The sequence below is a fragment of the Ursus arctos genome, unplaced genomic scaffold, assembly GCF_023065955.2.
Source record: "Ursus arctos isolate Adak ecotype North America unplaced genomic scaffold, UrsArc2.0 scaffold_15, whole genome shotgun sequence".
NCBI classification, from domain to species: Eukaryota; Metazoa; Chordata; class Mammalia; order Carnivora; family Ursidae; genus Ursus; species Ursus arctos.
In genome coordinates, this window is record NW_026622819.1 from 61639843 (window position 1) to 61660573 (window position 20731).

General features: G+C 50.9%; 1 protein-coding gene across 1 annotated transcript in view; it reads left to right on the forward strand.

Moving 5' to 3' along the window:
* The window catches only part of HRH2 (histamine receptor H2), a 31175-nt gene extending 10725 nt beyond the window's left edge, over nucleotides 1-20450 (forward strand). Inside the window, exon 2 of the mRNA XM_026510677.4 lies at nucleotides 17733-20450. Within this exon, the coding sequence (XP_026366462.2) occupies nucleotides 17733-17925 (193 nt within the window). The 3' untranslated portion in view covers nucleotides 17926-20450. The remainder of the gene's footprint in view (nucleotides 1-17732) is intronic.
* The last annotated feature ends 281 nt before the right edge of the window (nucleotides 20451-20731 follow it).

Below are 20731 nucleotides of genomic sequence, written 5' to 3' on the forward strand. Positions count from 1 at the left end.
GATAAATATGTACTTACTGCCATTTTGTCAAATGTTTTCTAGAACATAGTTTCTCTGGGTTTTTTTTTTCCCCTTGTTCTCTTCCTTTGTGGTTTGATGCATTTCTTTAGGGTTATGTTTAGATTCCTGTATCATTATGTTTTGTGTATCTACTATACACAAAAGTTTGAATGCGTTCTAAAAACTATATTCCCCCCATGTTTTATGATTTTTGTATTACATTAACATTATTTTATTTTGTTTATCTCTTAACTAATCATTAATAGTCTTAATTAATTTTACTGTTTTTATCTTCTAACCTTTATACTGGCTTTATAAGTGGTTAATCTACTTTTACTGGTGAGATTTTTACTCTCATATGTTTTCTCGTTATTAGTTAGTGCCTTTTCAGCTTGAAGAAATTCCTTTAACATTTCGTGTAAGGCCAGTTTAGTGGTGATGAATTCCTTTAGCTTTTGCTTGTCTGGAAAACTCTTTATCTCTCCTTCAATTCCAAATGATAACCTTGCCAAGTATTCTTGATCAGAAGTTTTTTTTTTTTTTTCCTTTCAGCACTTTGAATATATCATGCCACTCTTTTCTGGCCTGTAAATTTTCTGCTGAAAAATCAGCTTATGGTCTTATGGGGGTTCCCTTGTTTGCAAGAAGTTGTTTTTTTCTTTTAGTGCTCTTAAGATTCTCTGTTTAACTTTTGACATTTTAATTATAATGTGTCTTAGTGTTATTCTCTTTGGTTTCATCTTATTTAGAACTCTCAAGAGGCGGGGCGCCTGGGTGGCTCAGTTGGTTAAGCATCTGCCTTCGGCTCAGGTCATGATCTCAGGGTCCCGGAATCGAGCCCCACATCAGGTTCTCTGCTCAGCAGGGAGCCTGCTTCTCCCCCTGCCTGCCCCTCCCCCTGCTTGTACTCTGTCTCTCTCTCTGTGTCAAATAAAATCTTTAAAAAAACAAAAAAAAAAATTCCCCGGGCTTCCTGGACTGGGTGTTTGTTTCTGTCCCCAGGTTAGAGAAGCTTTCAGCCATTATTTCGTCAAATAAGTTTTCTGCCCCTTCCTCTCTTTTCCTTCTGTGACCCTATAAAGCAAATGTTATTCTGCTTCATGTTCTTCCATAAGTCCCTTAAACCATCTTCGCTTTTTAAAATTCTTTTTTCTTTTTGCTGCTCTGGGTGAGTTCCACTGCCCTGTCTTCCAGGTCACTGATCCATTCGTCTGCTTCATCTGGTCTGCTGTTGGGCCCCTCAAGTGTATTTTTCAGTTCCATTATTGTATTCTTCAGCTCTGTGACTTCTGTTTGGTACTTTCTTACATTTTCTGTTTCTTTGTTGAAGTTCTCACTGTGTTCATCCATCCTTCTCCTAAGTACAGTGAGAATCTTCATGACCATTACCTTGAACTTTTTAATAGGTAGATTACTATTTCTGTTTCATTAAGATCTTTTTCTGAGGTTTTGTCTTGTTCTTTTATTTGGAACATATTCCTCTGTTTTCTCATTTTGCTTGCCACTCTGTGTTTGTTTCTATGTATTAGTCTAAAGAACCACCTCCCCCAGTCTTGAAAGAGTGGACTTGTGTAGGAGATGAACCTTATCGTTCAGCCTTGCCCTAGCTCTTCTCGCCCTCAAACCTTTGTGACTGTCTGAGCAGCCTGATTTATTCTTGATAGGCCGCCGTGGTTGAAGGTGTGCCAACACCTGCCAGTGCTCTAAAGGGAGTAATCACAGGCAGCACCTGTGCTGACTGGAAGCCACACCCTCAGGTAGCAGCTTTTCAAGTATGCAAATGTATATAGTCCCGTGGAGCTGCAGTTGTAAACCTTGCTGGCCTCCAGACCAGGAAATCTGGAGGTGGCCTGTGGGCAGCTGTTGGAAAAATCAGGGCTTCAGGCAGATGTATAAGCTCTTTTCTAAGTGATACCAGTGAGCTGCGTGAAGGCCAAGGGAAGGCTCAAAGGTGTTATTTCCTTGCCTGCGTTCCCTCCGAGTGCCGCTATAGCCTCTAGATGTCTGCAGACCTGAAGCCTGTCCCGTAGGTTGAAGCTCCAGGACAAGTAGTGGGGCTTTTTCAGAGACAGACTGGAGCTGGGTTTCAGTCTGCTGTCTGTGCAGTGCCCTGGGCATGGTAGCTTGCCCAGAACTGTCTTTCCAATTGCTATGGTCCCATGGGGCCCATAAACACAGGCAATTCTGGCCACAAGGGCCAGGTGCTCACGGGTGTTGCCTGTGTGGACGGCCTTCCCCTACCAGCTTCAGCGAGGCTGCTGGAGAGTGTTGAGGCCAGGGCCTGCCTACGGCTCTGAGGAGGCAGAGAAAGAGTGCCGGGGGCCAGGCACACCCAAGGCTTTAGCAAAGCGGTGTCTGTGCACACCTACCTGTGCTAGCAAGGGAGACGGATAATACAAAATGCTGCTCGCTGGCACCTCTGTCCCCAAAGGGAGTCCCAGCTGACCTCCACCCTTCTGCTAAATGCATCTCCTCTACGTATAACCCAGTCACCTCTCAAACTGCTGCTCCCCGCCGGTCCCAGGATGGGCGAGTCTGTGCACGAGCCCCCCAAAAGGAATATCTCAGATTTCCAGACCCCCGGGTTTCCTGGACAGACGCCCCATTGGTTTCCAAAGCCAGATGTTCTGGGGGCCTCATCTCTTCAGTGAGGGTACCAAGGGTTGGGGTGTCCAGTGTGGGGCACAAACCCCTCTCTCCTCAGAGATTCCAGACCCACAAGATCTCTCCATATTATGAATTATCCCACCAGGGTTGAGGTTTTTGGTGAGATTGCGTCTCCACCTCTCCTACCTGTCTTGATGCGGCCCTTTTATCCCTTGTTGTGGAGGGAAATGTTCCACTACTTTTCTATTCTTTTTCAGCAGGAATTGTTCCCTGTGTAGCTAGAGACTGAGTATGTCCCTGGGAGGAGGTGATTTCAGGGTCTTCCTGTGCCGCCATCTTGGACTGTCTTCAATCTTTCTTCCTTCCATGTAACAGTTTTATTGAGATATCCTTCACGTACCATGCAATTTAACCATTTCAGTGTATAATTCACTTGTTTTTAGTATAGTCACAGAGTTGTGCCACCATCACCACAACCAATCTTAGAATATTTCCATCACCCTCAAAAGAAACCCTGTAGCCTTCTGCGATCGCCACACAATCCCTGATTCCTGCCTGCCCTCCACCAAGCAACCACTAATCTATTTTCTAACTCTACAGATTTGCTATTCTGGACATTTCATATAATATGTGGTCTTTTGTGCTCTGCTTTTTCATTTAGCATAATGTTGTCCAGATTCTTTATTTCTGCTTTTTCTTCCTTCCTTTCTTCCATTCTATTTTGTGTTTTCTTTTCTTCCTTCTGTTTCTTCCTTCCTCCCCTCCTTCATCCATGGTCTGAGTTCTCCTTCCCCAAGCACTTGGGCTTTATGGAAGCTTTTGGCCATTTGTAGGCCCTGGGTGGGGAGCTCTAGGCATGAGACTATGGCATGGACTCCCCAGGAGCCCACGTCCTTACATCCTGCCCCGGAGATGCCCAGAACACTGTGCTCGGGCCTGCGGGCCTCACACCTCTGCTCAGTTGCCAGCCAGAGCAGACTGGCTACAGCCAAGAGTTAATCCTTTTCATCTTCTGTCTCTTCTGAGAGTTTGGGGAATGAGATTCCTTCCCACCCCCAGAGGAGAACTCAGGGGAAGGACAGCAGAGACAGAGGAGGTGGGAAGACTTTTACAGCCTTAAAAGTCACGGAGAATAAATAGTGCCTCCCAGGAGTCACTTGAAAGGTAGAGAACTCGTCTTCCAACTCCCTGGGGATTGCGCCTTTGAAGCCAGCGAGCGGCCCCAGCTTCTGCCCAGGCCGTCCCTCCTCCCTCCCTCTGGCTTCATGCAGACCCCCTCCCCTGCTTGTTCCCCACCTTCACCATCCACTCCTTCTGCTGCAGATCTGATGGGACATACTTTGGGGCTGCCTTCCCAGAGGCTGTGATGGGGACGGGACGGAAACTGTGCATTTGGGGCCACTGCTAGTCGCTTTGTGCTCACAAAAAAGGGGGGGTGGTGAACACTCCAGGTGAACAAATTAGGGAAGGGCCCTTCTCCAGGGGATCCAGCCCCAGGGCACACGGCTTGGCAAGCAGAAGGAGACCTGGGTTTCAGCCCTGATGCCCTTGTGCAAGGACAGGGAGGCCCTGCAGACTTCCCAGGCCCCCTGGGAAATTGCACGGCATCAGGCAGGAGTTAGCCAATCTTATCTGCAAAGAGCCAGATAGTAAATAGTTTGGGCTTTGCAACCCATATGTTCTTTCTTGCAACTACACAACTCTGCCCTTAGAGTGCGAAAGCAGCCATAGACAGTACATAAATGAATGGGGGTGGCTGTGTTCTAATAAAACTTTATTATGGATGCTGAAATGTGAATTCCATATCATTTTATCGGTCATGAAATGTTATTCTTCTATTTATTTTTTCCTCCACCATTTCAACAGAAGTAGGTGGTAGGCTGGATTTGGCCTGCAGGCTATCGTTTGCCAATCCTTGATGTAGGGGAAAGAAATGGGTGTCAGTTTCAGCCCCAGCACTGGCTGGCTCTGTGACTTTGGGCGGGTGGCTTGTGCTCTCTGAGCCTCATGTGCAAAATGGGGATAGAAATGTCTCTCTGTGAGGATAGCAATTAGGCTCAGCATCAATTTATAGAAAGCACCTAGCAGAGAGTTGATGCTCAGTAAGTGGTAGTCTTTCTCTTTCTTTCTTTCTTTCTTTCTTTCTTTCTTTCTTTCTTCCTCCCTCCCTTCCTTTCTTCCTTCCTCTCTCTCTCTCTCCCTTCCTCCCCCCTTCCTTCCCTCCTTCCTTCCTTCCTCCCCTCTGTACAAGAGTAGCTGGGAAGTTCAAGGCAGGCTTTGTGGACTCGTGTTGCAGCTGTGCCCTTGAATTGTTCAAGTCAAGCCCTGACCCCTGAGTCTCACATCTGTCCTCTGAAAATGAGGGACTTGGATCAGTCTCAAGAGACAATTTCAACCCAAATTATATATAAATGCTTAACAAGGGAGAGATTTTATGCCAAACCCCCAATGTGTTTGTGTCAAGAATCTTCTGGCAAGGGCAGCAAAGAACATGTTTTTCATACTAACAAATCATTCTGAGTGTGGAGGCAAATTCAGTAAAACGTGTCCTTGTCACGACCCAAGCTGTGAGTGCAGATGGGGGTGTAAAGCAGGTGCGCGACAGGGCTGCCGCGAGCCTCCCCCCGCCCCCCCGGCAGGTAAGGGGCCAGATGCTTCACAGCCTCTGCTGCTGAGTCCCAGTTTCCTCATCTGTCAAAGAGAGCTACGGCTTCTGGAGGCTGCCATGGCTCCTGAAGAAACAGCAGAGAACACAGGGCTCTGTGTTCTGGGGTGTTCATTGGACCCATATAGGAGCTGTTTGCGGCATGTTGGTGGCCAGAAATAGGGTACACCTGAGACCCGCTGTGCATTGCAGGGTGTCCGTAGCCCCTGAGGCTCTCCTGGGGCTTGTGGATCACTTACTGTCTGCCCGGAGCTGGGAAGGAGGGGGGCAGGGGACTTTGTCCCACCTGGTGTAAGTGGCGGGTGGCGCTCCGGCGCCTTGGCGGGGCTGCGGCTCTGTACCGATCATGCGGAAGGTTGCAGCGTGCGGGGAGGGCCATAGGCTTGGGCAGCACGGGCCCGTGGGTGAGACTCCGGCCTTCCTCATTGCAGGACTGAGCAACGTGCCATTGTCACCCAGGGACAGGCATTGGGGGGGGGGGGGCTTGGCAAGGCAAGGCGGTCCCAATGCCCAGAGGGTTCAGGGAACTTCCCCTTTCCATACCAACTTTGGAACACAGTATTTATAAATACTTAATTATTGTGGAAGGGGAACATTAGAACTGAAAGTGGAGGAAAAACCCCATTCCTGTTGCCGCCTTACGCAATCCCCGAAATCATGGCTCTGTTCCCCTGCATGTTCTTCACGAGCAGATGTGGCCTCAATATCATGGTGAAAGAGAGGTGCCGCACTTGAGCTCCTCAGCAGACTGAAGTACGAGGTGTACCAGGCAGAATCTAGAGAACAGTGACCCCAGGGCCGCACGTCTCCCGTTTTAGGGGCTGCTGAGCCTTCCTGAGTCGTTGATTCCCTTACCTTTTACCGAGGTCCCGCTCCCCTGCAGAGGCTTGGGTGGGAGGGAGGGGGACACTGACGGAGGCCCTAGAAGAGTAGGGACACGTGTGATGAGTGCCCAGACCCTGTTGCTGTGGGGGCCGAGCTGGGAGTGCAGAGAAAGCCTCCTGGAAGGGGTGGTGTCTCAGCTGACTCCTGAAGGACAGTAGGAAGTTTCTAAGCTGAGGAGCAGAGGGGCCATTCTGGACGAAGGAACAGCATGGGGAGAGGGGTACCCTCACAGGCAATGAGGTGCCGTTTAGTACTGTGGTCTGTTGAGAGAGTTCTGAAGGCCAACCTCCCCATTTTTGCTGGCTGGTTGATCTGAGCAAGTCCTTTCCTCTCTAAAACTCTGTCCCCATCTGCAAAGTGGGGCTGGTCCTTACAGCACCTCCATGCTAGGCTGGAGAAAGGAGCAAGGCTGTTAATGCATGTGCCTGGGACAGCAGCCTGAGCCCGCGCAGGTGTAAGATTCTTTGTTTCATTCTGCTCAGGGTCTGGGGTCTGACCCCAAAGGAGGATGATGGGTGGGCCCCACTCTACCACCTAACCCTAGGCCTCCTGCCCCAGCCCCCAGGTCATTCCTCCTCCTCTCTGGGCAGTAGGGGAACTGCTCTCATGGGCTCTTAAACACCAAACACCCTAGGACTCTCTCACTCCTGTTTCTGTTTGGGGTCTAAGAAATCATCCCTGCCCACACCCGCCGTTGCTGCCTGGCGGGGGGGGGGGGGGGGGGCTGCAGGAGTGAGAAGCCACAGCAAGCCCTCGACATCTCAGAATAGTATCCCACCCTGCCCCACCTGAGACCCCTCACACACCGGGCACACTGGCCTGCATTTAACAACTAACTACCTGGTGACAGTAACTAGTCACCACCACTGCCCTGGGAGTGGTTGAGCCTGGTGGAGTCACACTGCCTGGAAGCTGCTGACCTTGGGCACATTACCTATCCTCTCCATGCCTCAGTTTCTTTGTCTGTAAAATGGGGTGTTGCCAGGACCCACTTCAAAACGTTGTAAGGATTAAAAAGGAGAGAATAAATATAAAGGCCTGAGAACAGTGCCTGGCACTTGGGGGGTCCCCCAATGACCACGGGCCTTTAAGAGTTTTCGGAGGGGAGGGAGTGCAGGGGGAGCCTCATGAGTGACAGAAATATTTCCCTATTGCACTTTGCTGTGGTCTCCAGATTTTTTTTGCTATTATAAACAACCCTATGATGAACATCTCCGTGCAGAGAACACTTTGTTCCTTTCAGATTATTTCCCTAGAAACTGAATTTCTGGGAACAGAATTACTGGTAGAAGGGGAGGGATATTTTAAGCCTTTCATCACTCTTTGCCTAGTTGTTTTCTAGACAAGCTGCCGGGCTTCCCTGCCACCAGTTACACTGGAAGGTATCACTTCCTCAAAGCCAAGCTGGGGGAGCAATTCGGAAGGGCTGTAAGGGGCGCCGCTGGCTAGGGCAGGGCATGGGTGCAAGGAGAAGGGGCCACCTGCATTTTAGAATGGGCAGAGGGGACGGAGAAGAGCGAGAGTCTTTAAAAGGACTAAGAAGGAGCCATCAGAGAGGGGAGAGCCTGTCACACGTTCAGAGCACATGAGTCTCGACCTGAAGAGGCCAGCATTGTGAGACAGGGAGCTGAGCCCAGGATGCAGCACTGACAGCACCTGACCATGGGCATTGCCTAAGCCTCAGTTTCCCCATCTGTAAGGTGGGCATGACACTTCGCCTACCTCACGGAAGTGGGATGGCGTGAGTGATCGGAAATGACCTTGAGGATTGACTCGGGTGCCACGGGTTCTTTTCCCATAAACACCCACTGGTGTAAGTGAGCAGGGCCTAGGGGTTTTCTTCAGGTGTCCCAAACATTCTATAGTTTCAGGGAGAGGATTGGGCGAGGCAGCCAGCCTCCTGGGGATTACTGGAGGGTTCGAGCAGCAGGGCAGGGGAAGCCTAAGGTTAGGACTGGGGCGACCTGAGTGTGATCCAAACTGTGTGGGTGACGCCTGGCCTCCCCGAGAGCCTCTTTGTGTGTTGGAAGGGATCAGGGTGGGCAGGGCATCTCCAGCTTTGCCGCTGGGCCACACGGGGCTCTCTCAAAGCTCCACCGCTTACCTGCTGTGAGTCACCGGGCAAGTGGCTCAAGTTCTCTGGGCCCAGACTTCGTCTGTTAGTGCTAAGGAGATAACAGCTGTACCGCATGTGTCACACGGGTGCTGGGAGAGCTCAGTATGGGGTGCCCAATGCATGAGCACAGTCGTCACTCTTTCATTTGGCAATCCTGGTGCAGCTGCAGGAGACGGAGGACGTGGAGGTCAGGGAGGAGTTGAGTGGAAGCAGGCCTCCCCGCGCCTTCACTTCTTCAAGCAACAAGCCCAGCGTGCTGTAACATCCCCAGCTCCCCTCACCCCTGCGCGACCTCAAGCAGGTTTCTAACCTCTCCGTGCCTCAGTGTCCCCTCCATCAAATGGGGAGAATCGTAGCACTTACCCCATGAGGGTTGCGTGTCGATGAACTGAGCTCAGACTCACAAAAGGCTTAGACCCAGAGTGCAGGAGGCGCTCCGTGGACAGTGGCTATCATGCGGTTGCTCTCAAGGCTTAGAGTCCAGGCTTTGCACCAAGGAGACAATGGCAAGAACCCCGTTCCTCTACCCACCAACTCTGCGACCTTGGTCAGGTCACTTAATTCCACGAAGGGCCCCTCCCCTGGTCCGTAAAGATGTGGGCAGTGCCCACATGGCAGGCCAAGCACACAGGAAATGCTCAACATGACTGGAGACTGAGTGTCTTAAAGACAACACCCGGGAAACCTGCCCGGACCCGTACCCTGCAGCATCGGCCGTCCCCGTCAGCGGGAGCAGATGTGACAAAGGGTCACTCTCCTTCCCCACCGGCCACCCTATGCCAGGCACTCCCTCAGGTACAATCTCACCAACCGCAGAGGTGTAAGATCATGGAGAAGGGCCAGTCCAGGCCACGAGCTGAGACTGTTCCTTGGCCAGTTCCTGACAGTCCTCGGCTCCTTCGCGGCCAGCCTCGCTCCGGGGCCTGCCAGGTTACTTGCAGACTCGTCCAGCGGGCCCCCATGTTCTGGCTCTGGAACCCCTCCCTGTCTCCTCGCCCACTGCATCCTTACGGGGTGCAGGTGAACTAGACCAACTAGACAGCCCTGCTCTCAGAGCACAGTCCACAGCTCAGGCTGCCCCGCTGCCCGAAGAGACACCCTTCCTGCCGACATCCCCGTTCGATTCCCACTCATTGCCCCAGGCCCACCTCAAAGGCCACCTGCTCCGCAGAGCTTCCCCTGATCCTCGGCGCCAGAGATGGCACACCCACGCACACTCAGGCCCTGGCACACACTCACATACCCACACATACACACGTGTGTTCACATTCCCAGCCGCTCACACCTGTGAGTTACTTGAGACAAGTGACACTGCCCTGACCATCGCCACATCTCTCATTTTACGCTCAGTCCTGTTCTGTCAAATTCATTTCGTCTGGTCCTCAGGAGGGAGCATGCCAACGGCTGTTGTTTCCTGTTTGAGTTTTGTTATTGAGTGACCTAGGGACATCACTTAACCACCCAGAGCCTCAGTTTCCTGGTCTGTGAAGTGGGACACCCGTGCTTGCCTGATAGCACCGCTGGGAGGGTTAACTAGAAAAAGGGTGCCAAGCAGCCCACTCAGGACCTAGCATGTGGGCACTCAGTAAGTGCTGCTTCTTGTCAATCATTTACTCATTCACTGGTACAATTCACGACGCCTGCTCTGTGCGCGGCCCCTCGGGGCTGCTAGAGTCGTAGCCAGTGACTCCTCACTGAGCTCCCAGTGCGGCCCGGGCAGTGCCCCGCCAAGCAGTCAGGGGTGCGTGCCCTGGGAGTCCCTAATCAAGATTGCTTTGGTGAGCCGAAAGCTTTCAGACCCTCACCAGCTCCTATGTCACCAGGGAAAAATTTAAAGGGGCCAGTGGTTTATGACAATTACCTCTAGATCTCAGCTAAGTCCCAGGGAGTTCTGGGGTGCCTTTCTGGGATCAATTTCACCTTCTCTGGCATTGAAATGAGCACCGTGTGCGTGCACAACTCCTGCAGGAAGCCTCTGCCCAGTTCGCTGTGATGCTCGCTGCTGAAAGACAAAAGACCTCACCACCATCCCTTCAAAGTAGATGCTGGTGGAGGCAAACCCTCTATGTTTGCTTCCAGAAAATTCTGAGAAGGGCATGAAAAAATAATTTCTTTCAAGAGCAGGGGCCTGAAGTTTGGTCATGCCAGCATATCGGGCAGTATGATTTGTGGCAGAAAACAAAGGTATTTGAACACGACGCTCTGATTGGCTGCTGGGTAGCCTGGTGTCCTGAAATGCCCACCTCGTAGCTTATTCAGAACAACCAGAAATGAGGCCTGGCCTGGAGAAGAGGGTCACCTCTGAGTTTGACAAAAGCTTAAGGCCCAAGAAAGAGCCCTGAGGGGCTATTGCCAGCTCCTGGGGCACAGAGAGCCTCTTCTCCTTTCTCGGCTCCTCCACTTCCTTTTCCTCGTAAAGGAGTTTCGGTGACCCAGTTCCCAGGAGGCAGGCGAAGCTGACATGAGGCCGTGACGGTTCTGCTGTGCGGTTGAGCACAGGAGAATAAGAACCCTGGGTTCAGAGTTCAGACCAGACCCTCAACACAAAGTCCCTCACCCTCCAGTTCTTGGGGACCCTGAGGAACAAAGCAGCCAATGGCCATACCCATTGCAGGAAACAAGGGAGGAGGAAGGGGAGGCTTCCTCTCCCAGCGCTTTCTCTGGGATCATCCTGTTTCACAGAGGAGGAGGGGGACTTGAGGGAGAGAGGGAATGGTCTGAGACCCAACAGCAGGAGAATGAGGAAGGCTCAGACCACACTCAGGACTCCTGGTCCCAAACCTCCCACTTTCTCCATCCCCACCCCCAACATGGCTAGTCTCAGAGGTGCTGGCTGAGATGACCAGCGTGCCTCACCGTCCCTCCTGGAGTTCCTGTCCACAAGGCCCTTCCCGGCCAGCAGCAGGGAGGTGGATAGAGAAATAAAGCCAGCGTGAGTCACCACACACAGCGGAAGGGCCGTCAGAGCGGCAGGGGAAGTGCTTCGTTTCTGATGATCTGTGAATTGGGGAAGTCAGAACCTGGGAGAATCACTATTGAAACTGAGATGGATTGGGCTTTTCGTTTTCACACATGTGACTGAAGACCGACTCTGAACTTGGACGGCGGGGTGGAGGATGAAAGATCCAGGGCCTGCCTTTAGCCTGGGAGATAGACAAGCAAACTGATCGCTTACTCAAGGAGGTCAGTGCCTCCGTGGAGGGGCTCCAGGAGCTGGGAGGGGATCAGCAATCCTGGGAAGCCTCAGAGACAACCTCCTACCGGAGGTGAGGCCTGAGCAGAACCTTGAACCAGAAGTAGAAGTTGAGCAGCAAAGAACATAAAGGCAGCCCCAGCAGTGGGACATGTGCCAAGGCACAGACGGGAGGGCCGGCAGGTGCCGCACGCAGGTGGTGGTCCTGTGCGGTCGTCTGTACTGTGCACAGTAGACGGCAGTGGTGAAGAGTACTGACACTCACACCGGCAGTGCGCACAGCAGTCCTGTGAGGTTGCCGTTGCCGACTTAACTTCACAGATGAGAAAAGCGAGGTTCAGAGAAGGCCCGAGCAAGGCTCCTGTAGAGAGAGCAGCGCTGAATCTGGATCTGGACCGCGGGTGGCTGACTATATTCTAACACCCTCAATGTGGAAAGATGGGATTCTGATTCAAATTCAGATTCTAGGACTATGATGAATCAGGATACTGTTGACTGCCAGGAGCAGAAACCCAGTTAAAAGAGTCTGGGGGGGAGGGGCGCCTGGGTGGCTCAGTCAGTGAAGCGTCCGACTCTTGATTTCGGCTCAGATCATGATCTCAGGATCATGAGATCGAGCCCCACATCCGGCTCAGCACTGGGCGTGGAACCTACTTAAGATTCTCTCTCTCTCCCTCTGCCCCTCCCCCCAACTCATGCGCACCCATGTGTGTGCGCTCCCACTCTCTCTCTCTCAAAAAATACATAAATAAAGTAAATAAAAGAGGCTGGGATTGGTGGAGGTGGGGAACTGGCTCACGAAACTGAAGAAAACAAGGGTAGCTTCAAGCGTGGCTGGATCCAAAGGAGCAAATGTCATCAGAAAATTCTCTTTCTCCAGCTTTCAACTCAGTTTGACACCGTGTTGACTTCGTTCTCAGAGTCTCCCTGTGGTGCCACGAGCAGCTCCAAGCTTACATCACCCCACCTTGGCAACTCCAGTGGAAAAAGTCCACAAAAAGTTTCAGGCTTTCATTGGCTGGTGGGTCATGTGTCTACCTCTGTACCCACACCTGGAGCCAGGGCAAAGAATAAGAGGTCAGCCCCACCTCACTCACATGGGCAAAGAGTGAGGAAGGCTGGATCCCAGAGAATCAAAGTGCTATTACCAAGAGAAGGGAAACAGATGAGAGGAAGGTGACAATGACAGGTGTTTACCATAAGCACTTACTGTGTGGCAGACACTGTATTATGTGCTCTTCAGAACCGCGTTAACATCCCCTAGCTTCAAGATTTAGGGCTCAGGGCAGGATGGGCCATGGGGCTATGAAGGGGGTCAAGGATTATTAAACCTACTGGTATTTCTAGACTCTGTAATGTAATAGAGTCTACACAGAATTGGAATTTAGCTTAGTGTCTCATCCTAACTTACCTTTGGCAGGGATGGCAAGCTAAGTAAAGGAGGAGGGCTCCATGCCACTAGATTTTACTATGTTAAACATGCATGTTAAACTTATTTTATAAGAGGCTAGAAATTCTGCAAGGTAAGAAGGAAAGAGAATGAGGACGGAAAGGGCAATCTAAAGCAGAGCAAGAAAAGATAGGAAAATTTAGAAAAGGTGGGGCAAATATAAAACACAAAACCCCATTGAAGAAATTAGTCAAAATACATCAGTAATCACAACCCATGTGAATGGAATAAACTGTCCAAGTAAGAAAAACAAAGGTTGTCAGATTTGATTTTTTAAAAACCCAAACAAATGTTGTTATAAGAAATAGACTTAAGGAAACAAAACTGTTGAAAGTATAAGGAAAGAAAAATATAATATGCTAGACAAATATTAACCAAAGGAAATCTAGCTTCAAAAATATGTAAAGTAAAATTGACAGAACTACAAAGAGAGATTCATCACAAACGTCATAAATAAACAATATTAAGAGTTTAGAGACGATATTATTTTAGATGTTACAGAGATTAAGAAAGGTAATAAGAATACTATAGTCAATTCTATGCCCCAAACAAGGGAAAACTCAGATAAAGGGAAAAATTTCTAGCAAAGCAGAACTTGCCAAAACTGACTCACAATGAAATAGAAAACTGGACTGGTCCTGTAACCATTAAAAATAAATAAAATGAATGAAACACTAGTTGTACTTAGTCTTGCAAAGGAGTTCTACCAAATACTCTAGGAATGGTCATTCCAATTCTGCACAAACTAGGGGAGAAAAAAGGGAAACTCTCCAATTCATTTGATGAGGCCATTATAGTGTAAATTCAAAAACAAGTATGAGAAGGGAAATGATTTTAAAAAATGGAAAACAACTCAGATGTCCATCAACAGGTGAATGAATAAATAAACTGGAGTATTTTCACATAATGGAATACTTGACAGCACTGAAAATGAACCACAGGTTCATGCATCAGCACAGCTTAATCTCAGAAATACAGCATTCAACAACAACGAAAGGTAGCTGCAGACAATCATAAAACATGATTTCATTTATCTAAAAGGAAAATACTGAATTGTAAATACTTTCAATTTGTAGTTTTAATCCTTCTTTGGATTTTTCTGGTTTTTTTTTTAATAAGTGGTGAATTTTTTTTCAACTTCAGAGTAAATTATAGTTATTACAGAAATTTATGCTTATTACTTAAGTGATAATGATTAAGATGTATGCTGAGAGGTTATGTATGCCAAAAACCACTAACTGCTTTAAATAATCAAAATTTTAGTATCTGAAACTGTGTATTAACTGATAAATAAGCCAGTATTTTTCTTTTTAAAAAGATTTATTTATTTATTTTAGAGAGAGAGAGAGAGCGCAAGCAGGGGGAGGGAAAAAGGGAGAGGGGGAGAGAATCTTCAAGCAGACTCCCTACTGAGCATGGAGCCCATCTTGGGGCTGGATCTTGGGACCCTGAGATGAGGACCTGAGCCCAAACCAAGAGTCAGACACTTAACTAACTGAGCCACTAAAGCGCCCCAATAAGCCAGTATTTTTCAAGCCTTTATATGAACACAAAATGTCAAATAGGGGGCAGGTCCTTCCAGTCATGTTCAACTTGTGTCTGCAGTTATAAAATACTATAAAAGTTATTTTGTTTTCAAGCGTGAAGTGTTGTAGGGGGTTGTTATGATCGTAAAGTACAGAAGGTTGTTGTGTTTATGGTTATAAAATGTTGTAGGAGGATCTTTCACTAACTATATTATTATTGGAAATAGTCTGCCTCAAATAATACTCTGTGTTGTTATATTAGACAAAAGTCTTTTTTTTTTCCTTTTTAAAGAGAGAGAGAGCAATAGGGGAGGGGCAGAGGGAGAATGGGAGAGAGAATCCCAAGACCCTGAGATCATGACCTGAGCGGAAACCAAGAGTCAGACGCTTAACCGACTGCACCACCCAGGCGCCCCGGACAAAAGTCATTTGGTTGCAAGTGAAAGTAATTCAGGTGGAGAGCCGCTGACTGCCTTATTTCCTGTGCCCCCAGCTTCTCTGGCTCATAAGGAAGATGCAGTCGTCATGGGAAGGACTCTCTTTCTCCCGAGTTGAGTTTTGAACTCACCTCTCAAGCAGTCGCCGTTGCCACATGGAGAAGCGAATCCAAAAGCGTCCTCTAAGGGATGGGGTCCAATAATTGCACTCCCACCCGGACCACATGCTGTGGGGACGGCATGGTTGCCAAAGGAAGGCGTGTGGGGCAGAGACATCACATTTATATAACAGGGTTCATTTCAAGATGCTTGTCATCCATAAACAGCCATGTTCCAGACAGACAATCCAGATTTAGCCCCCATTTGGAAAATGACAATATTGCCGAATTAATCGTTATTTTGTAAAAAGAATAAAGCTGTAGTTTGCAGCCCCCCCACCTCTGCCAAAAAACAATAAATAAATAAATAAATAAATAAATAAATAAATAAATAATAAAATAAATAATAAAATAAATAAATAAAGTGCAGAAAGAACACCACAGTACAATGTTTCAGGATACCAAGGCATGTACTGAAACAAGTCAGGTACTGGTAAATTCTATCCCTTAACCTGAGAAGTGGTTATACCTCTAAGATGGTGGTATCCATTTTAGTATTCCTTAATATTCTTTGAACCACACGTATTTGTTTTTTATATAGTCTCTTTGGATGTATGATGTATTTCATTTAAAAATACTTAATGACAGAATCAACATGTAACAAAAAGATATGTCTGAGTAGAGGAATTATTTGAGATGTTTATCTTCTTTGTTTTGTTCATCTGTCTGTGCTGAATTTTTTACAAGGAACATGTGATATTTCCATAATAATATTATTTTAAGTCATCTGTAAGCTCTTGAGAAGGGAGCTGGTTATTTCCTAGCCAAAGCTCACTTTTCTTTGCTACTTTCAGTGAAAGTCGCTTGACCAGAGCTGCGTCTGGAATGTTAACCCAAGGGTAGATACCTGCCTGCTTGGTCAAATATGCACACCGCCAGCATGGAGGACTGGGGCCTGGGAAGTGCCAGGGCTATAACCTTGAGGCCCAGGTGAGGGCACGTGTTCTGGGGAGGGAAGGGCTGGCCAAACCTCCAGGGAGAGCTTGGGCCACTCGTGGCCTTCAGCAGTGGCTAAGCTGGACCATAACTATGGGCTGAGGGAAGCTTGGGTGTTGGGGGCAGTTGTCAACTGTGTCTTACAAAGTCAGGCGTCCAAATCCGCAACCCCCATCTAGCTAACAGATGCTAAAGGGAAGCTCAATGTTCTTCCCTCTCTCTACGGAGAGAGGCAGAGGAGCAGGGAGTTTGACGCCTCTGGCAGCCAGATTACTTAGCAGATGATGGCGAGAGCTGAGACCAGGTGTGGTCGTCTCGGGACATCCCAAGGAACCGCAGTGGGTCCCAGGGCCAAGCTGGTGGCACCCAGCTTGAAACTGATGAGGAAATTGACCACTCCAGCCTAGGCAGGGAAGCCAGAAAGTGGGTAGCGTTGGTGGCTTTAGACAGAGCTGAAGCCAGATTTTGTCCTGCCCTGGGGCTGCAGAGACCCCAGAGTCTCTAGGGACACCATGCACTAGTCAGCTTCTCCTGTGTTTGGGCTACGGGGAACCTGGGATGTGTCAGGGACTCAGAACGGCACTGCCCAAACCCCTCGCGCATTCCCTTCCCATCCGGTCCAGCCCATAGTCTTCTCCCACTTGCATTATATGCACTTGAAGCTCTACACCAACTTGCTGTTTTCACTGAAATAGACCAGGAAACTTTACATTGTCACCGTAAATGGAAATGCAGTTTCACTTGCGGAAAACAAAAAGAACCCATGAGCATAGATACAGTGACACAAAACACTGTCACCAAAGTTTGACGAGACCCAGTTGCCTGATGAAAGCTCTGACCTGCCTCCTGTTCTCTGTTCTGAAGGGAGATCTGCAGGTGCTGGGGTGCGGAAAACACAAGAGCGCCTCCCTGAGCCTTTCCCTCTGACTTGAAATAAAAGAGATAAAGGAATTCTTACTCACTGAAAGTAGCTAAAGAGAAAAGCAGGTCTGCCATCCGCACCCTAGCAGGCAACAGCGCAAATGACCTCTGTATGCCCAGAAGTGAGGGAAATCCTCTTCTTCCTAAAAATGTATGCCAAAGACTTTGTTAAAAACTTCCCTACCAAGCTTTTGGCTAACTCAGTCTTCGGTGATCTATTCTAAAGGAAAGTGATCAGATCGACTCAGAAGACGTTAACGGAGGAACTACTATATACCAGCCGTAATTGTGGGGGGCTAGCGCCTTAGCTTTGGGGAACACGCATTCACATGGAGACAGATGTTCTCACAACTGGTTTTAATGCAGTTAAAGTCTTCTCCCAGCCTCCCTTCAACCCACGCAAGGCATACTGTCGAGGCCAGGAAGCATTTCGCTGAGAGTGAGAAACAGCAAACATTAATTGGGCTCCTCCTGGGAGCCAGGCAAGGTGTGAGATACTTTTGTATATATTTTATAATACTCAATCCTTCCAAGAGTTGGAAAGGTGGTTGTTTTCTCCTCCATTTTGGGGTTGAGAGGAGTGAAGGGGCTCACGGCATGTTGGAAGCAGGCCTGAGATCTGAAAGCAGGTCTCCCGAACGCTCCCCTCTGCGCGTCGAGGGAAGAAGTCCCTGCCCCTCGTGCGCTGCCCCGGTGGCCAAGGAAGGGCCCCCACCTCATCCCACCCCACCCTTCCCAAGGCTGGCTTAGGAGAAGCAGAGGCCAGAGGGTGGGCCCTGGGCCCGCTGGCCTTGTCCCATGGCCACCTCCGCCCTGACCTGTGCTTGTGTCTCCCCAGGAAGCCAGCGCTGCCCTGCACTGTGTGCTCCGGCAACCTTCTAATCTGCTGCAAGAGTCTGTGGGGGCTTGGGTTCCTCCAGAGACACACGCGAGGCCCCTCAGAGGAGCAGCCAGGCGAGCCGCTGTCCGAGGAGCCACTGAGGACACCACCCCAGGAAGCGGTGAGGACTCTGCCCTCCGAGGCTGTCTAGACCCGGCCCAGGACACAGAAGATACTGCTTCTGGTCACCAAGATTTGACTCCTGGGGCCATTAAGGACCCAGAAGCCCCCAAAGCCACCGAAGATGCACCCTAGCCTGAGTCTAGGGTCTCCCAGAGCACACAGCGGGGTGCTGGGGTCCTGGATCTAGCGCGGAGCAGCCTAGGCGGTGCTCAGCATTCCCAGCCGATGCTCAGAACTCTCCTGGGCCTGGGTCCGCTCAGTCCCATGGGTTCAGAGCTCGCGTGGGTGCTGGCCCTTAGTCATGAGCAGAGGGGGCTGGACACGGGTGTGTGTGTGTGTGCGTGTGTGTGTGCAGGTGAGTGCATGGATTTGTACACGCAGGGACGCGCAGGCCCTCGGAGATATGGTTAGCCTCTCACTCCGTCACGGGTTCTGCAAGGTGAAGGAAAGGAAGGGGCGAGGGAAGGGAAAGAAAGGAAGGAAATTGGCCTTTAAGGAGCACCTGCCGTGTGCCAGGTCAGCATGAGCTCGCGTAATCCTTAACGTGGTAAGAATCACCAACCTACTTTACAGATGTAGAAACTGAGGCTTAGGGAGACGGGGGCCCGCCCCAGGGCACTCAGCTAGCACGTGTGCCTGGGTCCTGGGAGGCCCTGGAAAAATAGTTGTTGAGGGAATGCAGGACCAGGAGCACGGGCCAAAAGCCAGGCCTCGAGCCCACGTCCTTGACATGGCATTGCACTGCTGCTCAGGAGAGAGATCAAGGTGTTCACTTGCCTCAGCCCACCCTTCTCTTAGAGGGGCTCCCCCCCGGAGCCCGAGGGGTCCCTTCATGCTGCAGTACTGCCCCTCTCTGGTGCTTTTCGTCAACAAGAAGTGGTGCGGAGCAGAGCCCACAGCGGGGCGGGTGGGGGGCAGCGGTGCGCCAGAGTCAGGGAGAGGTGGCGTTGGGGGGCGGGGGAGGGGATTGACCCCACAGCGCCCTCTGCCAGATGGTGACCTTGGGGGCATCAGTAGTGATCTCTCTGAGCTGCTCGGGACTCCTCCACACAAGGGGCTAAGATCCCCTTTGCTATTCACAGGGCTGTTGAGGAGACCCAGGGAGGTGGGGGAGGTGACACCTGGAGAAACGAGGGTGTGCATGGACTCTGCCTGCTAACCACGGCCCCTCCCCGAGCCCACTCCTGCCTTGGTTCCAAAGCCCCCGGTGGCGTCCCCCTCCGCGCGCACCCATGCCTTCGAGGCCGGCCGGCGGCTCACTGTCCTCTCCCGGGCCGTCAGGGCTGCCCGCCCCATAAGCCTTCTCTTCTCGCTGCAATTTCTCTCCCTCTGTGGCCTCGTCTGCACCCTCGCAACCGAAGTCACCGGAGACTTCTCTGCGAGGAAATTCCTCCCGGGTTTGTGCCTGGAGCCCGGGCTTCCTCTGGGGGCTTCCCCCCATGGCTGCACGCCCGAGCCCCCCGCCTGGTGTTTCGAAGGCACCTCCGTTTGGGCACGTCTGCGGCCACGCTCTTGACCCACTCCCTACCCCTGCTCGGCTGCCGGGCTCCCTGTCCCGCACAGAGGTCTGCCACCGGCTCCGCAGCCCAAGGGTCCGCCCCTCAGGGTCAGCGTTCTCGAGCCCCGGCTGCATACACAGCCCTCTGCTCGATTCTCCGCACCTGCCCTGTCCGCGCTCAGCCGCACTGCCATCCCGCGGTCAGGACAACCGCACAGCTCGGCCTCCGTCCAGCCCGCCCCCACCCAGCAGCCGCCGCGGGCTGTGCAAAATGCTGCCGTGGCCACGTGGCACACGCAGGCCGCAGTCGTTGTCCTGGCCCACCGGCCCGCGTGCTCAGGCCTGCCCCGGCCTCCGGCCCCCGCCCCCGCCACGCTCCCCTCTGTCTCTTCAGCCCAACCGCCCGGCTTCTCCTTTCTGTCTGTTTATCCTCCTGCTCCTGGCCGCTACAGGGCCATGCACGATGCTGTTTCCATGACGTGGAGCGCTCTTCCCGCCCCTCTGGCCCTGAGAGCTCAGCTGAAATATCACTTCTTGAGGAAGTCTTCCTTGACCCAGCCCATTAGGTCAGGCCTCCCCCACACACCACAACCGTCTCCAGAAGCCACTGCGTGTTTGTAATTCACTGTCATCCATGTGGTTCCCTCACCCTTGTCTGTCTCCCCCACTCAGGAGGTCACGGGCCCTGCCGATTTCTGCTGACCTCTGTATAACTAGCTCCCAGAAGGGTGTTTGGCACATAGTAAGGGCTTTAAGCAGTTTATCTGCCCAAACACCTGAAGGCATGATTTGCCCCCAGTGACCCTCAGAGGTGCTCTGTCTCTTGGCCGGATTCCTTCTAAAAGCCCCAGAATCCCCTCCTCCAATGTTTTCCCAGGAGTCTGAGGCAGGTGGGTCTCTAAGTCATGGCCAAGTAGCCTCAGCTGGCCAGGGCTCCGACCCCGTGTGCCCACACACCACCTGGCATGGCAGGGGCCTCCTTTGGGTCTGTGTCTGAGCTGCCCTGCCCTTCTGGCCGCTCCCTGGAGCCTCTCTGCTGGCTGCAGAAGTGGGGCACATGCTGTCTAGAGGAGGGGAGCATCTGCGGTGGGCCCCCAAATCCATGTTCTGTGTTACCATCATGTTCCAATAAAGCTATCAAAACAGATGCTGCCTTGCGGTTTTATTTTTTAACTTCCTGGTGAGGAATACTCCCCAAACTTCATCACACAGTGTGTCTTGATTTAGAAAAGGAGTTATGGTAAAATACTGGAGTAAAGGCCAACTTGGCAGTTGCCTTAAAAAGTCAAGGAGTTCTCAGGGAACTAGAGAAACACCACACTGGCAACGAAGGACG